General features: G+C 33.4%; 2 protein-coding genes across 2 annotated transcripts; one reads left to right on the top strand and one right to left on the bottom strand.

Moving 5' to 3' along the window:
• Positions 1 to 16,925: 16,925 nt before the first annotated feature.
• On the bottom strand, positions 16,926 to 18,800 carry LOC112277996 (uncharacterized). Its single transcript, XM_024510943.3, has 2 exons — positions 17,813 to 18,800; positions 16,926 to 17,159 (listed from the first exon to the last, which is right to left on the bottom strand). Exons 1-2 carry the CDS (start codon positions 18,137 to 18,139, stop codon positions 17,145 to 17,147), a joined length of 342 nt encoding a protein of 113 aa, XP_024366711.1. The 5' UTR covers positions 18,140 to 18,800; the 3' UTR covers positions 16,926 to 17,144.
• Positions 18,801 to 19,358: 558 nt separating this feature from the next.
• On the top strand, positions 19,359 to 21,247 carry LOC112277995 (uncharacterized). Its single transcript, XM_024510941.3, has 3 exons — positions 19,359 to 20,104; positions 20,311 to 20,428; positions 20,765 to 21,247. The coding sequence occupies exons 1-3, from the start codon at positions 19,596 to 19,598 to the stop codon at positions 21,047 to 21,049; spliced, it is 912 nt and encodes a 303-aa protein (XP_024366709.1). The 5' UTR covers positions 19,359 to 19,595; the 3' UTR covers positions 21,050 to 21,247.
• The last annotated feature ends 33 nt before the right edge of the window (positions 21,248 to 21,280 follow it).

The raw sequence follows: 21,280 nt of genomic DNA, 5'->3' as shown, positions 1-21,280 counted from the left end.
GAGGGGTAATCCGCACTCTATCAAGAAGGCAAAGCTCTGAAATCGATGTTAACAATCTTTTTTACTAGCTATGCTAAACAAAAAGAATGAATTAATATCAGTCCAAGAGAGGGTAATCCGCAACCCTTAGAATGCTCAAGTATCTCCAAGGAAAGAGGTAGTCCACTCTCTGCCTCAAAGAACTAAGCTCTGATATTGTGATTGAGAAAATATCAGTTTAGAGGAAGGTAATCCGCAACCCCTAAAGCGCTAGAATACCTTCAAGAAGAGGGGTAATCCACTCTCAAACAAGAAGGATTCAGCTCTGATATTAAGATAAAGGTAGTCTCGACAAACTGTCACGGACACAAAATACAGACTTGAAATCTAACAAGAAGTTCAAGAAGAAGTGGCAAAACTAGATTAAACAGATGAGTACAAGAACAACACCAGAAAGGTGAGCTAGAACTCCAAGAGATGTGTTGTCAAGACTGAAGAACTCTTCAGCCTCGACTCCTATATATACTACTGGCCTATGGTTCTAAGGAAGCGCATCAAGAAGCTTCCCAAGAACTATGAAGCTTCTCGAGCAACTACCCAAGAGCTAGGAAGCTTCTCAAGTAACTTTCTAGAATCTACTAGAATATTTTAAGAATCTTCTAGAGCCTTCTAAGGGAATCTTTGAAGAATATTCTAAGAAAATATTCAAGGAATCTTCTGGAAGTTTCTAGAGACTTCTTTCTAGAAGGTTCTAGAAACTTGTCTCTAAAAAGGTCTAAGGACTATGTCCCTAACACCCTATTATAGTACAATAGTCTTCAAAAGGCTTTCATGCAAATTCTTTTACATTGTCCACATGCAATGTTTTGATAAGATAATCAAAAAAATATGCCTAAAAACAAATAAGCATAAATATAAGATTTGTAAATAACATATCTTAGATTGATAAATAATAAAATATGTGATTTTATTAGTAAAAAAGATAAAAATATCAAAATAATTATAATAGATTAGATTTTATTGAAATAAAAAAATAAAAAAATAATAAGATAAATATATCAATGCTTAAAGTAATAATGAATTAAATTGAATTGATGAATTTTTTTACATCTTAAATATATTTTGTGTAACAAATTTAAGTAATATTTAATAAATAAAAATAAGTAGAAATAAGTAAAAAAAAATTAGGTCGATAATATATCTTTTAGAAACTTTAAAGAATTTTCTTAGATATTGATTATATATTCAAATTCTAATAAATGTATTACTTGGCTTTTGAAATTTTCCTTATAAATTTTTTACTTTAAAAAATTAAATTAGAAGCAATCTATAACTTGGTGCTTGAGCCACAAGTCTTATGGTCTTATCAATATCTTTTTTGTATTCTAGTCTTGATTTAAAATCTTCTAATTTCTTTGTAATAAGCAATAGATACTATGGTTTTTTTTTTTAAATCTTAAAATTATTTCTTCTTTGTTTACTTTCTTTCTTGGAATGATATAAGAGTATATTATTTTCTCAAAATTTTGTTCAAATTTATGTCTTTGACACTTAAAGTGCCAATATTTAGAATACATTAGTTTAAAAATGCATTAAAAATTATTACAAAAAAAATATCCATGAAAATTTTAGTTTAATATAACATATTAATAAAAAAAAAATCTCAAATTAACCTAATTAATGATAGAAGTAGAATTAAGAAGATGTAAAAGTAGGATTTTTTTTAATATTTAATGTTTAATTTTAATTTTAATTTTAATTTTAATTTTATTTTAAATATTTAAATTTGTAGATCTATACTAAAAATTTATTAAGAATTAATGGTTAGATCTTCTATAAATATTCTATTAAGAAGTAATAATAAAAAAATAGAATCACTTTAGTTGCTAAAAAAAACTAATGAGAAAATTTTAGATACAAAATCGATAGTTGAAAGCTATAAAATAAGATGAAAAGCAATCAATTCTATCTAATACATGACATTGAGATTTGTGCAAAGTTGTAGTATTTGATATTATGATAGAAGAGTAAATATATTTTAACTTGTTTTATAATATGTAAAAATAGTATAGAGAAATCTAAACTCACAAAGAAACAATACAATACAAGATAGATTTAAAGTTAGTGACATCTCACATATATACTAAGTTTGAGCATAGATGTCATTGATCTAAAGCACCCACTAAGTAATTTTTATAGAAGATCATTATCCCTCTAATATTCAAAACTACCAAGTAATATATTGTATAATTCTATTAAACATCTTATTAAAAAACTATGATATATTTTTATGTATTTGAACAATGAAGAATTTAATGATTTAAAAAAGATTTATCAACTAAGAAATTATATTAAATTTAATCACTTGTCATATTGTATTATATAAAGAATACTAAATTTGATCAAATTTTTAGAAATATTGAATAACGTACATGTAAAATTTAACTGATTCTTCATGGTATTTTTTCTTCTAATATCAAATATATTTAAGAATATAGAAATAAAGTAGAAATAACTTTCTTTTATTATTTTTTTTATAAGCTTAATACTTCAAATCTTACTTAATATTTAAAATTCTTTTAGATGTAAAATTAATATGATATTTTAAAGTAAAAAAATAAAAAAATAATAATATATTAAAGATATGTAAGAATAAAATTAGTGAAAAAAAATTATTATAAAATTATAAAAGTCAAACCATTTTATAAGCATTTCTAACAAAAAAAATAAGTAATTTTGGAAAAAATAAACAAAAAAAACTGAAATAGATAAATTAATTGTAAGATATCAAAAATAGATTACAAAGTGTATAAATAATATAATATAAATCTTAAATTATAAACTACAAAAGCTTATAAAACTCTTATATAACAAGAAAAATCCTAAAGCTAAATAAAATTGAAATCAAAATTTAATAGTTGTAATATTATATTATTAATATATGTTTTTATCAATTTATCTTAGATTTTATAGAAAATAGAGCTCCTTAAGGCTATTCATAAGTTTTTGATAATACTCTTATTTGAATTTAAAAAATAGGTAGAAACTATTGATCTATAATTTTTTGAAATAGAATAAATAAAAATATAAAAAAAATTTATAAATATAATACGATTTATAATCTAATAAATCAAAATTAATTAATTAATTTTTTTCTTTAGAATATATCAAATAATATAGTATTAGTTCATAAAAAAATTATCAAAGAATAAAAAAACTAATTTATTTAATTTTGGAAGTTAAATTTATTTAGGCCTATGAGATAAATTTTTTATAACTTTTGCTTATATATATAAAAAATAACAATATTTGGGCTCTTTAGCTATATATTTAAATTTAAAAGATTAGCATATTTAAAGGATTTATTTTTCTAATATTTCTTAGATATAGAATATATTAAATTCAACGTCTAAAATAAAAAATAGATGGCATTTAAATCCACATTGGAAAAATAAAATTATGACTAAATTTGCAATATAATCAAAATTATGTTAAAGGATCTTATTCACAAATCTTAGAATGGATTCTACTTTTGTATACTAAATCAACTTTTGTATATAAAAGATATTCTTAAATTTATAAAATCTTCTATATAATATAAAATTTCTTATAATTTCTATAAAAATTATTAAAAAAAAGTAAGATATTAAAAATTACAATCTAAAGTTTTTTTTAATATATTGTATTATAATAGTATATTAATATTAAATATTTAATAAAAAATAATAATATAAAAATAAATCATTAATAGAATATATGTAGAATAGCTAAAAATTCTTGAATTGAAATCTTTAAATCCTAGTCTTTGAAATTAGATAGGAATATATTAATGTGAAGGAGCATACTAGCTAATTAAAATATTAGAAGATTCAAAAGAGACTACTTTATAATATCATATGATAAAATCTAAGATATTTATTTAATAAAATTAGATATATATATATATATATATATATATATATATATATATATATATATATATTATTTTAAAATATTTGTATTATGAATCTAGAAATATTTTTTAATTTTATTATTATAAAACTTTTATTAAATTTTTATGTATTTGAATAAAAGATTTGTAAATATCAATATTAAAAAACAACCAAAATATTATTGAAGAAATACAACAAGTAAGACACAAGTAAGTAGAAATCAAAATTGTTGCATATAAAAGAAGTGTGGAATGAAGATATATCTAGGGTGATATCTTCTATGTAGTATCTTATTCTTACTTTAACACTTTTACTTTGATATTGATCAAAGGCTTTTAAACCTAATACCTTTATTAACTTCTAATGCCTATCTTTTATTAATACTTTTATTAGCAAATCAGTAAGTATATCTTCTATTGAACAATATTTCATGTCAACTACTCTCATTTTAATTTTTTCTATTATGTAGTGATATTAAATGTCAATGTGCTTGGTTCTTAAGTAATACTTTGGATTCTTTGCAAAAACAAGATATCTTTGATTATTACACTTTATTAGAGTTGCTTCCAATTAAACAAGTCCAATGTCTTCTAAAACTTGTCTTAGCCAAATTGCCTCCATTGCACCATGACTTATTGCCATGTATTCCACTTCTATTATAGATCTTGTAATTGTTGGTTGTCTCTTGTAATTCTATGAAATTGCTTCCATTCCAACATAAAATAAATATCATGTTATTGACCTTCTATCATTTATATCTCCAGTCTAATCTATATTATAATATAATATAATATTACCTCATCTAAGATATAATTTAAAGTTCAAACTATCTTTCAAGTACCTCATAATCCTTTTAATAGTTACCCAATGGATTGGTCCAACCTTTGATATGTGTTGACTCACAATACTCATTACATATGCAAGATCCATTGTTGTGTCAACTATTACATTCAAAAATAAATCTATTACTACTTTGTATAGAATATCTTTTATTTCATCTTCAATTTTAGAAAATTCTTCATCTGTGAGTTTTATCAACTTTAAATTAGCCTCCAAAGGTGATCCAATGGACTTGCACTCCTTTATATTGAATCATTTCAATTTTTCTTCAATATACTTGCTTTGGCTCATTGTAATGTTTTTATTATTATAATCTCTTACTAATTCCACTCCTAAATAATAATGAAGCATTTCCAAATCACTCATCTCATATTCTTCTTTTAAACTTTTTTTTCAATTAATCCAACTTCTTCATGGTATTATTCAATATGATTAAATTATCAACATAGAAGATAAGAATCAATATGAATTCATTTGATTGCATCATATATAACAAATGATCAGCCTCACTCTTTACAAACTCTTTATTTACAAAGAATGTATCAATACATTCGTACCATGCCTTAAGTAATTGTTTTAGTTGATATAAGGATTTTTTCAACTTACAAACAAGATATTGTTTTCTTTCTTCAATAAATCCTTGAAGTTGATTTATGTAAATATCTTCTTCTAATTTTTTATTTATAAAAGCTATCTTTACATTCATTTAATACATTTCAAAGTCTATTACTATCTCAATTGCCACAATAATTTTAATAGTGGTAAATTTAGATACAATTGCAAATATATCATTGAAATCAATACCAAGAACTTATAAGAATTGAAGATCAATTTGATAGAAGTTGAGTCCATTTCTATGTTCTATTGTCTATAAGTGATTTTTACATATAAAAATATGTAAAATTTTGTACTCTTCTTCTATGGCCTTTTCTTATTTCATAGCATATATAGACTTCATTGCATCATAAAAATTCAATAAATCAGTAAGAAGTGTAATATTCACATATTCTTCACTTATTTGAAAAAAAATGTGGTTCTTTTACTATTCACCATGTGGTCTTTTTTTTTTCTCAAAGAATATCTCTTTTCATCTAAAGAAGAATCATTTTGTTGTATTTTATGCTTTCTTCCAAGCTTCTTCTCTTTTAAAGCTTGTCTTTTCTCACTCAAAAGTTGGTATTTTTTATCATTATCATCATCTTCAATATCTTCAATGTTGATTCTAACAATTATAGAAGCTTTCTTCTTAATCTTCTTTGCCTCTTCATCTTCATTCATACCTCCACCATCTTCGTTGTCATCACCTTGTTCTTCTTTCTTTGCTAGAATTCAAGATGTGTCTACAAACATACCATTATTTCTTCTTGAACACATTTCCAAGTGCTCACAAGTATTTTTATGCTCCAAAAATTCAACATCACGACTTTTGATGATTTTCTTGGTATTCAAACACATTAGCTTATATGCCTTGATATTTTTGGAATATTCAACAAATACATATTTTTTACCTTTTGCATCAAACTTGGACCTTATACAATCTGATATCTTTATATTAGCAATGCATCTAAAAGTTCTTAATTATAAAGCACAAGGTTTTTTTCTACTCTATGCTTCTTTTGAAGTCATTAATATAAGTGCACTTGTAGGGCACCTATTCCTAGTATATATTATATTTATCATGGCTTTTGCTCAAAATTCATATCCAAAGTATTGAGCATGTAGCATATTTCTTATCATTTCTACAATGATTTGATTTACTCTTCTAACAACTTTATTTTATTGTGGAATGTAAGGAGTGGAGGTTTGTCTTATAATAGCTTGAATCTTAAAAAAGTCATCAAAATGCTTTGATAAGTATTTATCTCAATTATTCACGTACAATAAGTCAACAAATACAACTACTTCAATTTCATTTACCTTCTTACACTTAATGAAGTAGAGGTTGCCATCTCTAAGGCCTTTGGCAACATCATTTCTATCCAATGTCTTTGTAAATCATCCATTCTTATTAAATTACAACTTACAACCATGTAAAACTAGTTTACTCATTAAAACAAGGTTTTTGTTAAATTTGAATATATGCAAGACATCCTTTAATCTAATATTCTTAGTTTGTCCTCTCATAATATCTCTACTACAATAGATTCTATTCCAATGGCTTGTATTATATCATTATCTCCCATAAAAATATTTGTTGCCAAAATTTCTTTATAAGTATCAAATAAATATTTATATGGAGTCATACGCTTGGTGGTACTCAAATCAACAATCCACTTAGATGTGATAGCCATAGAAGTACCTTTACTTGCTAAAAATACAAAATCATCTCCTCTAAATTGTTCATATATATTGTTGGTACTTTTTCTATCTATCTATCTATCTATCTTTCTTTCTTTTTTTTTTTTTTTTTTGTAGAAATTTTATATAAAATGATATAGATTTTTACATATGAAGTAAGTTCTCACATTGCCATATTGATTAGAATAGCTTTCTTTGCCTTATTTTATAAAAAGAGCTAAATCTTCACTTTGAAGTTCTTTTTCTTTTCTTTTGGTTACTTCATAAATAAGTCTTGCTGTCACATAGTTCATTATAAGTTCTTTTAATTTGATGGACTCTAATACTACAATGAGTTAGTTGTAGGACTCAAAAAGACTCATAAGTAAGATCATGATAATATCATCTTTTTTTAAGGACTTATTAATAATTGCTAGTTATTTTGCAAGAACCTTTATTTTATTGACATAAGCCATGAAATCTTCACCTTCTTCCATCTTGCAAGTAAAGAATTTCTTCTTTATAAAGATGATGTTGGATGAGTTCTTGCTATCATATATATTGCAAAGAGTCTTCCATACTTCTGCTAGTCTTTTATAAGAGATAATGTGAAAAAATGAGCTTTATCCAAATTAGTAGCAATTATGCCAAAAGCCTTCTTTTTATGTCTTTTGAAGTCTTTATCTTTTTCAGCAGCTACATGTATGCTTTGAGGCTCTTTATTTTTATCTACAATGTTCCAAAAGTCCAAAGATACCAACAAAAGCTCTATTTTGACCTTCCAATGGTAGAAATTATCCCCTCTAAACTTTTTAATCACTCTCAAACCTTCATCTTCACTAGAAGCCATGTCTAAGAAGAACTCTATTAAAAAATATCCAAAAAAGGAGTCTCTATGTATTCAAAATGTTCAAAACAACTTTATACTAGCAAAATCTCATAATACCTTCTTATGAATAATTGAGTGCTTTTTTCAGTCAAAACACTTTCAATTCAAATTATAAAGATTCTAACAAGTATGTCTACCTAAATGAATCTTATTATTAAGATCTTTCACTCTTTTAAATCAACTATGTCACAATACACACAAGAGAAGTGAAACAACTTCAACAATACAAAAAGACACTATTAAGGTGTTTTTATAAGGTCTTAAACTTACAATCCTAGGAGTTAAGAATTCATAAAATAGTGTTAGAGATCTATAAGCTCAAAATTAGCACTTCTTCATGCCAAAATACAAGTTTGAATCTTATAAATCCTAACATTAGCAAACACCATAAGATCTATTCTATACAAGTACAACCACTAAAGAATGACATCAATGTACTTGAATGGCACAAAAAAATATGTATAGGCTCATAACTTATTGAAGAAATACAATAAGTGAGATACAAATAAGTAGAAATCAAAAATGTTGCACAGAAGAGAAGTATGGAATGAGATACTTCTTACTTCTAACACCTTTTATTTATAAAAAAAATTTACATCTATTGTAGTCAAACTTCATCTATAATCATCTTCATTCTTCTTTGCTTTATTTAATTAAATCTTAGATTCTTCTTAACCTAGGTGCAACTTAAAATCCTAGCTGTGACATTAATAATTTACGTTCACTTTTTTAATATCCTATGACCATTAGTAACTTACTTAAGGTAATATCTAATAAATATCACCTTTTGATTTTTGTGAGTTAACTTAAAGATTAGAATTAGATCCTATTGATTATTTTTGAATAAGACTATTCAAACTTAGAGAATATATAATGCAAAATAACAAAGACATTGTTTTAAAAATAAAAAGTAATTATTTTAATTTAAGTTAAAAATTAAAATAATATATTTTATTTTTATATTATTTAAATCAAAATTCATATTTTAAGTCTAAATAATAATAATTTCAATTTGATTTAAATGGTATAATTAATTTTTTTATTAATATATAAAAAAATATTTATTTATGATATAAGTAGATATTATGGACTATGTATTTTTTATAAAAAATATTGTATTATAAAAACTTTGGAGAAACATGGTAGTTAAAAAAATGTAGAAATATATCCTATAATTGTAAGAATATGTATAGTACATATAGAAACAAAAGAATGATAAAATATTTAGACAATAAATGTAAAACAATATAAGAGTGGAAAGGTCCATGTGAAATAGATTAATAAAAAATGATAAAACAACTTGAAATGATTCAAAAAATTCTTAAAAAGAAAAAATATAAATATTTATCTAATTTTATAATACACGAAATTAAGCATGATATGATAGGTACCCTATGTGCAAGCTTATCCATTTATTGGAATTATAATTCTCCAAGTGTTAAGATTTCTTATCCTAACTTGGAGATATAAAAAATAGCCTCAAAGACCTATGTAAACACATTGTGTTTTAAAAAGGCTTTAACAAAAGAGGACAGCTCCTTATGTTATCTCTCAAGTCTCCAAAAACATAAATAAATAAATAAATAAATAAATAAATAAAACATACAGTCACGCACACAGCCATCCAAGAAGCCCTGCCACGACTGTACAGTGAAGCTAGGTAAAGTGAAATACAGTATGCTGGTCAAGATTGCAGCAATCTCCTTTTTTAATCAAATTATGAACAAGGTTTATATCTTTTTGTGGAAACTTGTGTTGCCATCGCTTCCATTCACGGCCTGACTGTACTACCAGCTTTCTCTAGTTCATCAAAAAAACCATTATTATTATTATTATATTTGCCTAATTCAGCCAGAGTATTTATCCTAGAAACATCAACCCAGCTTCAACTACTCAAATACACCCTTCGAGGACTTCCGTTCAGTGGACGGATCAACACGCCAACACCTGAATTGCACCAGTTGACAGGACTACTGTTTCTTTTCTGTGAAGATGCAGCTCATTGATTCAGTGAACGAATTTTATAAATGTATCCAGTTTCACTTCATGATCAGAGAGGAGCCCTTTTAGGACCAGTTCCATAACATGACTTGTTGAACTGACAGGAACTGTGTTTGAATGGGGAGTACAGAAAATATTTGCCGTTGTTATCTTAATGTTGCACTACTAGGTGAATGATTTAAATAGGATAAGAAAATCTTGTGCACACGTAGGGACCATATGTGTCGAGTTTGCTTGTAGTGTCTGCCATAAGAATCAGGATCCACTTTCAAGCACTAGATTTTTGTTTCCACTACGATGATTAATCCACAGTAAAGTTTCATGTGATACAATACAATAAATTGCAAGATTCCAAGCCAAAAAGTGAAGGCCTTTCTTTAGATACGAGTAAAACAACATGCACAGGCTTTAAAATGCAAGAGCTCATACACAAGTCGCCAAGGCTTCCTCACAAATAAATGTCACGTCAATGAACCGACAGCTAAGTGATTCTTCATGACACCTGGTATGCACCCATGACTACCGCAAAATGCAACACTAAGAACGACACCCCCATTGTGTAAATTGACGATCGTTAGATCGATCTGAAGTGAAGTTCATTCTTCAACAAAAATCCACGTGATTCACCATGCAGAAATACCTCATCCCAAGGAAATGCATCAGATACTGGTTTTAGAAGAGAGCTTTATGAGAAGGGTTCTCTTGTCCAACAGTTTCGTATATAATTTTTTGGACATGCGCCATATTCACGCATATTATAGATTCACGCATTCTTCAATGAGAAACGAACCATCACGGTACCAGCAAAGGAATGCAGATGTGCTTGTGAAGAAAAACCATTCGTTGGACTTGTCTGCACAGACCTTGGATTTCAACTGGCTCTATCACAATCTTGGGAAAGAGAACTGCAGCTCCTTCAGCATCAAAAGACCCAACAGCGAGACCTACATGGCATTCTATAATTCTCATAACTCAGAAAAAGGGAATTTCACGTCCTCCCTAACAGCATACACCCTAACTTGCCAAAGCTTCATTTTCCGCTGAGGAACACTGACCTGCGAAACACCTTCGAGTCGAAATAAACTGAACAAACCCAGCTTCTGAAATATTGAACCATAATAAAGAAAAACGTCACAATCTATTTAACGATGTGGACCAAAGTCCTGTCTGATTCAGAACCCCGTCGCACAATCATGCGTGTATCTTCGTCAAACTGGACCCCAATCGGAGAGCAAGAAACTGGAATTTGAAACCTCAAGTTCAGCGTAAATGGATTGGCCTTGCTATCGCAGCGGATTTCTCCTCCCAGATTAAAACCTTACAAAATCAATTCCTAAATTAAAAAATTAAAAGATGTCACATTGATACATGTCGTGTCAATTTCTCATTCACCTGGGTGCCCAATCTTCGAGAACATCCCTTCTTATACAGCGTATAACAATCAACCTCCACTACAAGGACCCACTTTAATTTCACAAATCAACATCAAGGCACATTGCCAACGAAGATTCCAAGGGTGATATTCAACTTCCAAAGTTCAATTGAATTTATAAAATATGAACGTACGGTTGGAACTGCTACTGATTCATAGGCAACACTAAGAACGCTAGAGCAGCATAAACAGGAGATACCACCTGGTGAGTTTGGTGCCTCAGTGTCCTCATTATCGTTTCTCTTCAGTTGGTACTCTACCATCCTTACAACACCAGGACCAACCTCTAAAATTCCACTACGCAACCAGATTGCATGAAACGTAGAAAGAGACAAGGAACGTGCAGTATCGGGATCCCTGAATTTCATTTACCAGAAAGGCAGGTGAGGAAACGTAGAACCTGATAAAGGCAGACTGTGTACTTGACGGAATTGCTAGAAAATCACAAACCGTGATACACTCCGCTTCATAGAATTAAAAAACGCTCGGGGAAGAGGTTCTTCCGCCTCATGCAAGCCGTCGGACTCTAATCATGTGCCCCCACATGACAATCGTCGTGTGTCCCTTGTCAAGGCTCACACTTGCAGCAAATCCCACAGGCCATCACGTGAATTCACATTATCAAAATGCCGAAAGATGGACTCAGATGGACTTGTGGGCTCAATTTTGCTGAGGACCATATGCTACCTCTACAGACTGAGGACGAAATACCGAGCAGTTGTGTAGTTAGCAATGGCAGGTGACCCTAAAGATACAGCAGTCCAGCAGAGATGGTCTCGTCCTCTGTGAGCACACACACTCACTCGCTGGCTCTCACCCCCTCGCTCACTCACAATGCCGGGCAAATGTAGCTGCTCTGGAAGGCTTAGGAGGTCTCCTACGTCGGCAGCTATGTATGTACGAATCTGTGTATCTTTCTTTCTATCTATCTATCAATCTGTCTATCTAGGAGTGTATGTATTGATCCTGAGCTCTTTCCCTTTCCCTTTCCCTTCACACAACATTGTCTCAAAGTCATCTTCTCCTGCAGAATTTCTTTCTGTAAACTTTGGGATTGGAGATGCCATGTGTCGTCATTTCTCTGTATAAGCAGCTAGAAGAACTAATGTGACCCTCTCACAGTTGGAAGCACTAAATCAAGTTGGGTTACATGTTTACTTCCTTTTCGATTTTTGAATAACAAAACATTCAAATAACATGTGATAATTATGGTACCCACACTCTAATGTTCTTGGACCATGAGACATTCCATTGTGTTCATACTTTTTTGTTTCTGTTGTTAACAGATGAAAATATCCAATTTTTTTGTTTAATCATCATTGGTTCTTTATTTCAGATGAATTCATTTCTTCTTTAATAGTTAATAAAGGTTCGGTATTGTATACCTCAGGAGTAAAAAGTAGTCATGATTCTTTGACACCTGAATATTGCACATTAAAATTTTGAAAAAACTGAATAAAAGAACTGGAGGTGTAAATCTTTCAATTAAACATGACAGCATTGTTTCCTCTCCCCCCCCTTTTTTTAAATTTTTTTATTCCCAAATTCTCAGTTTCTTTTCCTCAAATTGATGGTATCTTTCTGGGAACAATTGAGAATGGAGTAAAGATGTGATAAAGTAATATAACAACACCATAGTATATTGAATGTGAGTTACACATTATTCAATGGGTTTGACATAAATTATAAGAAAAATATGGTAATATGAGTATGAGCATTAGAGAGTAGCATTGTTTGTTACTTTATTTACATAGGTAATACATGATACAGAATACTATGACATATGAAATCTGTTCCAAACATAAAATATTTGATTAAATATTTGATTAAATATTTAAAAATATATTTGATAAAACATATACTTGATATTTGATATATATTTGATAAAATATTTGACAAAATACATTTGATACTAAAATATATATTATATTAACATAAAATATTTGATAAAATATTCCAAACATAAAATATTTGGCACATGACATCTATTCCAAACATAAAACATAAAATATAGATTGTGCCATAGGAACAGTCCTAAAAGAATTATTTTTATACTTTTTTGTTGAAATTTTCTCAGAAGAAATATTCAAAAACTTTAGCTATTGATTGAGATGTTTAAGGTGGTTATTAGTTTTATTTTTTAAGAAATTATTTCATACTAAATTTTTTGGAGTGAACTTTGGATAGAACATGCCCACAGGTAACAGTGTTATCATTATTAATAGGATGCTAATCCTTCATCACCAAATAATTGGGTAGGAATTATTCTAAATATATAAATAGTATATGTTTATGTTTAACATATAATTCAATTCATTACTTGTTCCATGTATTATAGATATTCTTTTCCAGTGTAAAATCAAGGATATACTTAGTGTCTGTGTATATAAATAAACAGACAATTAAACATTGATGAATGATTTTTTTGGTTTAATTCAAGCAGTAAAAAGAGTTGGTCAATAATATCGTCTCTTAATACTAGTGATCCACAGAACTATCGGAAATAATAAAAATATTTTTTAAAAATTATTTACTTCTTATTCACAGAATTGTTTACATTTTATCATTACCGTGTCAAATTAAAGGATGAGATTTATGTCAATATTTTAGTACGACAAATCTGGATTCTTAGCATTTTTACACTGAGAAAATTCGAGATTCAGTTATATAGATTTTTGTATGAAGCATATTCAAAAAGCATTACAAAAGAGAGAAAAAAAAAAAAAAAAAAAAAAAAAAAACAATAATACCAACTGGAAAGAGTAGAGCAAAATCTTATTCTTCACTGTTACTTGTCCAAGCAAGATACTGGATATCATGATTGTGATCCTAGCTCTTCATTTTTGCTTTGCAGTTAATGTGTAAGTTTCTAAAGAGATCTTTTTTAGTTTGTTTACTTTTCATGCTTTTTTATTATATTATATTATATCTTTTTCTCCATCTTAGCTTAGCTTTTTTGTTTACATCAGACCTTTTTGGAAAGCAATAATATGCAAGTAGAGAAAGAGAGAGAGAGCATCAAAAGCATGAAGGTTCAAGTGGAAGTAGAGCCAAAAAGAGGATAAAGTTTTCATGTACAGAAGCAAAGTGAAAGTTTTGTTTTTATTTTATTTTATTTCTATTGTCCTTCTTCTTCCTTCATTCATCCACAAAGAGATATTTTAGTGGTGACCCAATTTGACAAATAAACAAGAAGGTTTAGATGAGCATCACATGAAAGTGGCAAACTTTGACATGGTCCCACTCAAACATTGGCTCTCAAAGTCCTACTTTCTACAAGTCAAACCAACCCTTGAAGCCAAAGGAAGGAAGGAGGCTCAATGAATGAAGAGCAGGTAGTGTGGATGAATGCAGATGCAGAAAACATTCATCCTCTGTTGCCCCAGCCCCCACTCACTCACTCACAGCTGTCTGTGTTGTCCACATCATCAACAAAGACTTTGTCACAGAGCCTTCCTTCTGGAATACAGTGGCAATTGCACATGGGGCTTATATTCTGAAGAATGGGAATGCAGTTAATTTCTTTCAATGTCTCTCACTCATGTGTGGGTTATTGTGCTTCTTTCTTTCCATCATTGTTGCACTCATGTGGGCATGTTGTTGCAGTAAATGGCTAGATCCTTTTGTCACTATTTCAATCTTGAGTAAAATATTTGTACAATGTGCTCTTTTCTTATTCTAGATTACACACAAAAAACCCTATTCTGCAAGCCCTTATTACACACAGCTTCTTCCCTGGTAAGGTTCTTCAGCACCAGTCTGAACTGTAGCATACCCTGCATCTATGTGCTTAATGAATGGTGTTGAACATATTTAATCAACAACCAAATTCTTTGTGGACCCAACTTTGACATACATATACCAGTAAATAAAAAGTAAGGTTACATTTTGTCACTTGTCATACTGCTAATGCTGGTACTCAAAAAGTCTTGTGAGCAGTGTTTGTGGTGTGATTTGGGGTTTAAATGTAAGATCTTATGGAATTATGGCATGTTTGCCTAATTTTACAGTGTTGAGGTGACTCAATATTTTGGGTTGTAATGAATAAAACAACCTTTCTTAGAATGAGCACCAATAGACATTTTTGTTAGTGATGGTGTCCATCTGGCCAAACAGATTTCTGTTAAACATAGGGGTGTCTCATCTGTTATGTCAAATTCCACTAACCAACACTTCTTTGTTAATTACACTTTTCTTGGAGTTGCCTTCCTCATTGATACAGTTTTTGCCAATCAAGTGTGCAAGAATGTACTTACATCCTACATTTACTCTTATTTGAATATGGTTGTTTGCATCAGCAAACCAGCCAATTGTTGATTATCCAACAATATACTATATGGGTGTTTATTGTTATTATCACACACTCTCTCATGTTCTCTTCATCAGTATCAATGTCAAAGTGCAATGAATGAGTTGGCTGTTACCCTCATTGTGCACATGTGTTACACAGTGTGGGCTTGTATTTTTAATTAACTAACAAACTTGCCAAACAAGGCGAATGCCCAAGGCTTATCCCCTGAGGCATTGCCATCTGTTCCAGAGCACTTAATGTGGTAATCTGAAAGTTGGGCTTGATGAAGTGGAAAGGAGACTTGCTCTCATCCTGTACAATTTGTAAATTGCAGGCCATCCCTTTCTTGGTGACAAAGCTTCTGTCAACATACAGAAAGACATTCCTAATATCCACAATGCTTAAGTTATATCATGCAATAGCAGACCAGGACTTAGTCCAAGTGTGCATCAGGCTTGAGCTGAGCTAGCAGCTAACTGACCCTGCCTCAGATCTTACTGAAGAAAAGTTTTCAAAAATATCAAGATCTAGAAAATAGAAGAACAGTCTAAGAGTGGGAATATCGGTATCCCAACCTAGTCTGGAGGATTGGAAGGTATTTTGAAACTCATACTCACATATGTGAAGTGATTTGCACTTGTATTTATAGTTACATTTGCATTTACATCTTCTATTATGTTGTTTGTAGGGAGGGGCAAGGGGGAAAGGGGGGGGGGGGTGTAGATACCATCATCATCCACATCATCCACATCATCTGGTTCCCTTGGTGCATAGCCCAAGTCATGGCAAAGATAAGTTTTGGTGGAACCCTTGTCATCCACAAAGTCAGCCATGGGTGCCATGGCTAAGCTTGCCCAGAGACTTGGTTGGGTGACCCAGATTTTGCAGACAAAGAAAGATCAAGCACCCCCTTCTTCTCTGCTGCCCCCCCCATTGGCCCACCCCCACCCCCTTGCAAGTTGCTGCCAATCATTCAAAACTTGGAAGGGTTGGACTTGGCTTGGCTTTGTCCCTCCTTGCCTTCACCCTCTCAAAGTCCCCTCCCCCCCTCATTGTGAGTGACTGCCAATTATATATCACTGTAGAAAGTATCCACACACACACACACACACAATATGTGCTGCAAGCCTGCTGCTACAATTCAACCAATCCAAGCGAACTGTCTTACCTCCATTCCCAGTGTGCAAGACGAAGAGGAAGACTGTTCCCCTGAGCCCCACCCCCCCCCCCTATTTTGCAAACACAGGGACATAGTTTGCACTGTAACCTTTTTCACTTCATCCATGCATGTAAGCAATTGTTGGGTGTTCCTAAAATATTGACAATTGGGGTACAAAAGACACAAAATTAAGGTGTTATTTACTTATAAAGATTAAAATTTTACCAGGTATCAACTAGATCTTTCATTAGGGCCCTTCTTCCTCCCTCCATTCAACTCCTGCAGCCTGCCCTGGGTCCCTCACTGCCCATGCCTGTTCCTGGTGGGAAGTTTCAGCCATTCCCTCATGCTCCTCTCCCCTGTTTATAGCCCAAGACAGGTTCAAACACCACTCCCACTGTGACCCATTTGCAGGATGCCATGTTCTACTAAGATGGATATTTCTCCAAGACTTTCCCCTATTATTAGCCCCACATTCTGCACACAAAAATTCTGCACTTTCATGCCTCACCAGTTATTGAAATGTGCAGTAGACATCCACAAAGGTCCCCAATAATGTTCAACAGTTTGACAGACAATGTTTTATACTCTCTCATTAATTCTTGTGTGGTGATTTTCCATGCACTTTCAGACAGCATGAATTTGTAAAGAGCATTATTGTCATGAAAAGAAAAGAAAAGCATTTAAAAAAATCTTCCTATTGGGGCTTTCAGTGCACTATTATATTAATTTCATCAGATTTCCAAATTGAGATAGGGTTGCTTTAGAAATCATTGAGAGATTGATAAACAAAACTGTTGTCGAAGCTCAAGATCCCAGAACAAAACAACAGAACCATGGGAGGAAGTTATGAAGACAAATAAGAATCAGTGCAGAGTACTTTGTGAAAAAGAAGGGTTTTCATTCATGGTATGAAATCTATGGGGACAATATGGGCAATATATATTGTGGACTAATAAAAAGGACTATTATTTGAGAGTGGATCCTGGCGAAGGCACCAGTTCACTGTTACCTCAGGAAGCCCAGAGCCAACGAGGACAGGTGCCGGCATGATTCGAGCGATGGGAGCGACGAAGGGACGGGCGAACGAACGTAGATTGCGATGCTCTGACTGGGCAGTGACCATAAGGGCAGAAAATAGCCGAACAGAAGGAGGAGGCAACGCGGACGGCTTCGGTCGTCGTCGTGGTGGCAGGACTTGGGCAGGGTGGGCGCAGACATCGAAAGAGATGCCGCGATCGTTTCGCGGGATAGGGGTCCAATGCCCGACCTCATATGCTTGAATTCCGCAACCGAATGATCTGCTCTGTTCTGCTTCATTAAAAGTAGAGAATCGCATGATCAAGATTGCAACGGCCGCCGCTTTGTCTCTCGCACGCTCATCGACTGCCACCCATTCTCGTTGCCCGATCCTCGCTTCTCATATCAACCACCCGTATTCGATACCCCCTCACTTGTAAATGCATATTCTAGCGCCGAACGGTCTGTGTGACGAAACCTCCTCAGCAACCGAGCCATTGCCAGGGTTGCCCCCCTGCCAGGCAACGCATTGCTTCATCCACAGAATCGACGCCGCGTGGTTAGCGAGATTCACGCTACAGGACGAATATATCTGATTGACGGGGCTGTGCGGCGACTGACCAGTATTGTATTGTTGTGCATGCCCAGTGGGTTCAGGAAAATCAAATTAGGATAGAATTAACTTAGCTGGATGTTGTAAGCGGTGGTGCATGTTGCTGAGCGCAGCTGCCAGAGAATTATCACCTTATCGCTTGGTGGCAGTGATCATGCACTAGGCTGGTAACTGCGGTCAGATTCTTCAGAGCTGCTGCTTCTGTAGCTGATCGAGCAAGGGTTCTTAGAGTTGCATGTTGTAGATGCCTATAGGGGGCTCCAAGGTGGCAGGACAGGAATAACGTACTTGGAAAGGAAAATAGTATAAGTGTGAGGCTGCCTTTCTGTTTGCGTGAAGGCGGCCTGAGTGGGACCGGGATGTGCTGCGTCAAGGATGGGATTAGGCTTGTATTTCAGCCTTACCCGTGAATTGCTAGTGGATTGCTGTATGGGCCAGTAGGCTATACCGGCCACCAGTTTGCACGCTGCTGCCGTTCTGTTACATGGTAAGATTAATAGGATCCTTATCCTGCTCCTGGCGTCACATGTCTGTGACCTACTCCGATTGCGACGATTGCGTCCATCATGGCGCTGCATCACCAGTCATCCACAGGCGTATTCTCTGCTGTGATTGGATTCTTGCCACCAATGGATGTTGTAAGTTAGATGTGCGTAGTGAACCGAGTCCTACATGAACACTCTAGTGTCCTTCAGTAAGTTAACAATATTGAAGGAGTAGGAGTAATAATAGTAGTTGAAGAAGCAACCGATGCGGCACTAATCGTAGGCGTGGTCGCAGAAGAATCTGTCGACGTGAAGTGTATTCGTGTCATTGGGCCCGCCGCTTGACTAACCAACATGTAAACATGTCGGTGTGTGTCGTTTGAGTGTGCAGCATGGGGGGCTAAGCTTACAGTTACTTTGCTTTGATTAAGCTATGTTTCTGCACCTTGCGCTGTTGCTTCCGTGGACCTGCGGTGGTGTGCCGCTCTGTGTGAACAAGTCAGAGTTGAATACCGAAAGCTCAGCTTGGGTGTTTTAGGCCAATTTCAGGGCTTGACCCCCTTCTTGACCGATTGTAAATGCCAAGAGCAGCAGCATACACTGCTGAGTGAGGTTCTGGTTTAGATCGATCATCGACTTGGGGGTGTTGTGAAGAGCAGGGCGAATTAGTTTGTTTGATGGCAGAGGAAATTTGTTTATTGACGACGATGCTAGAGATTCGTGGCATGCCGAAGGGGCAAATGTTGATCGCCATGAAAGGGCATCCGGGATGTGGGAAGACGACGGTGTCGCGCGGCATAGCCAAGGCGTTACATTGCCCGGTGGTAGACAAGGATGACATCCGCGATTGTAGCATGGATCTGGAATGCCCATGTGTGTTGTCGTGCACGTGCGAGAGCAAGCAGCTCAATTTCACCTCGCACAAGCTCAATACGCTGTCTTACGTGGCGATGTGGAAGATCGTGGAGACACAGCTAGAGCTGGGGCTGTCCGTCGTTGTAGACTGCCCTCTCGAGCGGCAGGGTCTGTTTGACAGAGCCGCGGGCCTGTCCGCGAGGTTTGGGGCTTTGCTTGTGATTGTGGAGTGTTACTCCGGGAACAATTTGATATGGAAGGAGCGGCTTGAGAGACGGGCTGAACTGGGCATGTCAGATTCTCAAACTTTCGTAACTCGACCTAGTCTAGGGTAACCTGCTCTATCCCCTATATTCCAATCTGCTCTACATGGTCATATATCTGTCTTCGTTGTATGCCCCAAAAGAACGCCAGTCCTTGTCTTTTCCGGTCATTTCAAAGCTGAGGTGAATTCGTGCCAATCCAGAATGACACGCACAGTGACGGATTCTTCTACGTCGAGCAACTTGAGTGGCTGATTGCATAATTGTATCGTAGGGATGATGAGGATTTTTATCATGTGGAGCACGAGAAACCCGCTCGAATGTCCGTGGATGCCAACGACCTCCCTCAATTAGCTGCTCGAAAACTTGGTGCCGAGACCAACACTCGGAAAGTATGTCCATTCAGCTTAACTCTAGTTTGAAAGCGATTTGCGTTTCTCAACCTAAACTGTACTGCTCTATTCAGTCACATGTTTTTAGACGAATTTTGATTTGAAAGCCCTTGCTGAACGTTCTAATTCAGTATAAACTTTGCGCCATCAGGAACGACCTGTATGGTTCTCGAATCAATCTGTATTGTAATGAACTTGGCATTAACTATAGATCCAGCTCAATCGCAAGATCACGTCGTTATACTAGGCCTAGGTAAGGATCGTAATTTATTGTTGGGGGAATGATTTGTCCTCAACTCGAAGTATCTGAGGAAAGTGTTGAATTTTGATGGGCAGGTTGTATTGGATGTTGGATTTGGCGGGCCAACAGCACCCCCTGAGAAAAGGTGGCACAAGCCAGCGCAATGGTCAGACATTGAGAAGATTTTAGAAAAGTATGCCGGGTGCTTCGAGTACAGTATGGGTTCCACGAAGAAGATCATGGTGGACACAACCGCTTGTTCCACTGAAGATGCTGTGGATGGAGTTTTGCGGTGGCTATCAAACTTGGAGAGTAGCACAGAATTGTTGACGTTTTTTCCATCCGATGCTAAATATGATTCATATTCTTCTCGTATCTAGTATGAAGCTTTAGTGTGCTAGATGATGGTTACAAATTTCTGGGGTCTAAACTCTCTCTACCTACACATAGACAGGAGGTCTTCATGGAGTGCCAGACTTGGGCATTCGATTAGGGACAATTCTTGCAACCTACTGCACTGGATTTGTGTGCAAACATTTTAGAATCAGTTGAAAACTCTACCAGATATTTCATCGTGACCAACAAGCTATAAGTGGATGGTTGGATTTTGG

This window comes from Physcomitrium patens, chromosome 26 (assembly GCF_059467195.1).
Source record: "Physcomitrium patens ecotype Gransden chromosome 26, ASM5946719v1, whole genome shotgun sequence".
NCBI lineage: Eukaryota > Viridiplantae > Streptophyta > Bryopsida > Funariales > Funariaceae > Physcomitrium > Physcomitrium patens.
This window is presented reverse-complemented; position numbering and strand designations above follow the sequence as displayed.

Coding starts and splice junctions, on each gene's coding strand:
- LOC112277996 (XM_024510943.3), bottom strand. CDS start 18,139: ATGCGATTCTCTACTTTTAATGAAGCAGAACAGAGCAGATCATTCGGT.
- LOC112277995 (XM_024510941.3), top strand. CDS start 19,596: ATGGCAGAGGAAATTTGTTTATTGACGACGATGCTAGAGATTCGTGGC. Junction 20,105..20,310: donor GTAACTCGACCTAGTCTAGG/GTAACCTGCTCT, acceptor ATTGTATCGTAG/GGATGATGAGGATTTTTATC. Junction 20,429..20,764: donor CCGAGACCAACACTCGGAAA/GTATGTCCATTC, acceptor TTTGATGGGCAG/GTTGTATTGGATGTTGGATT.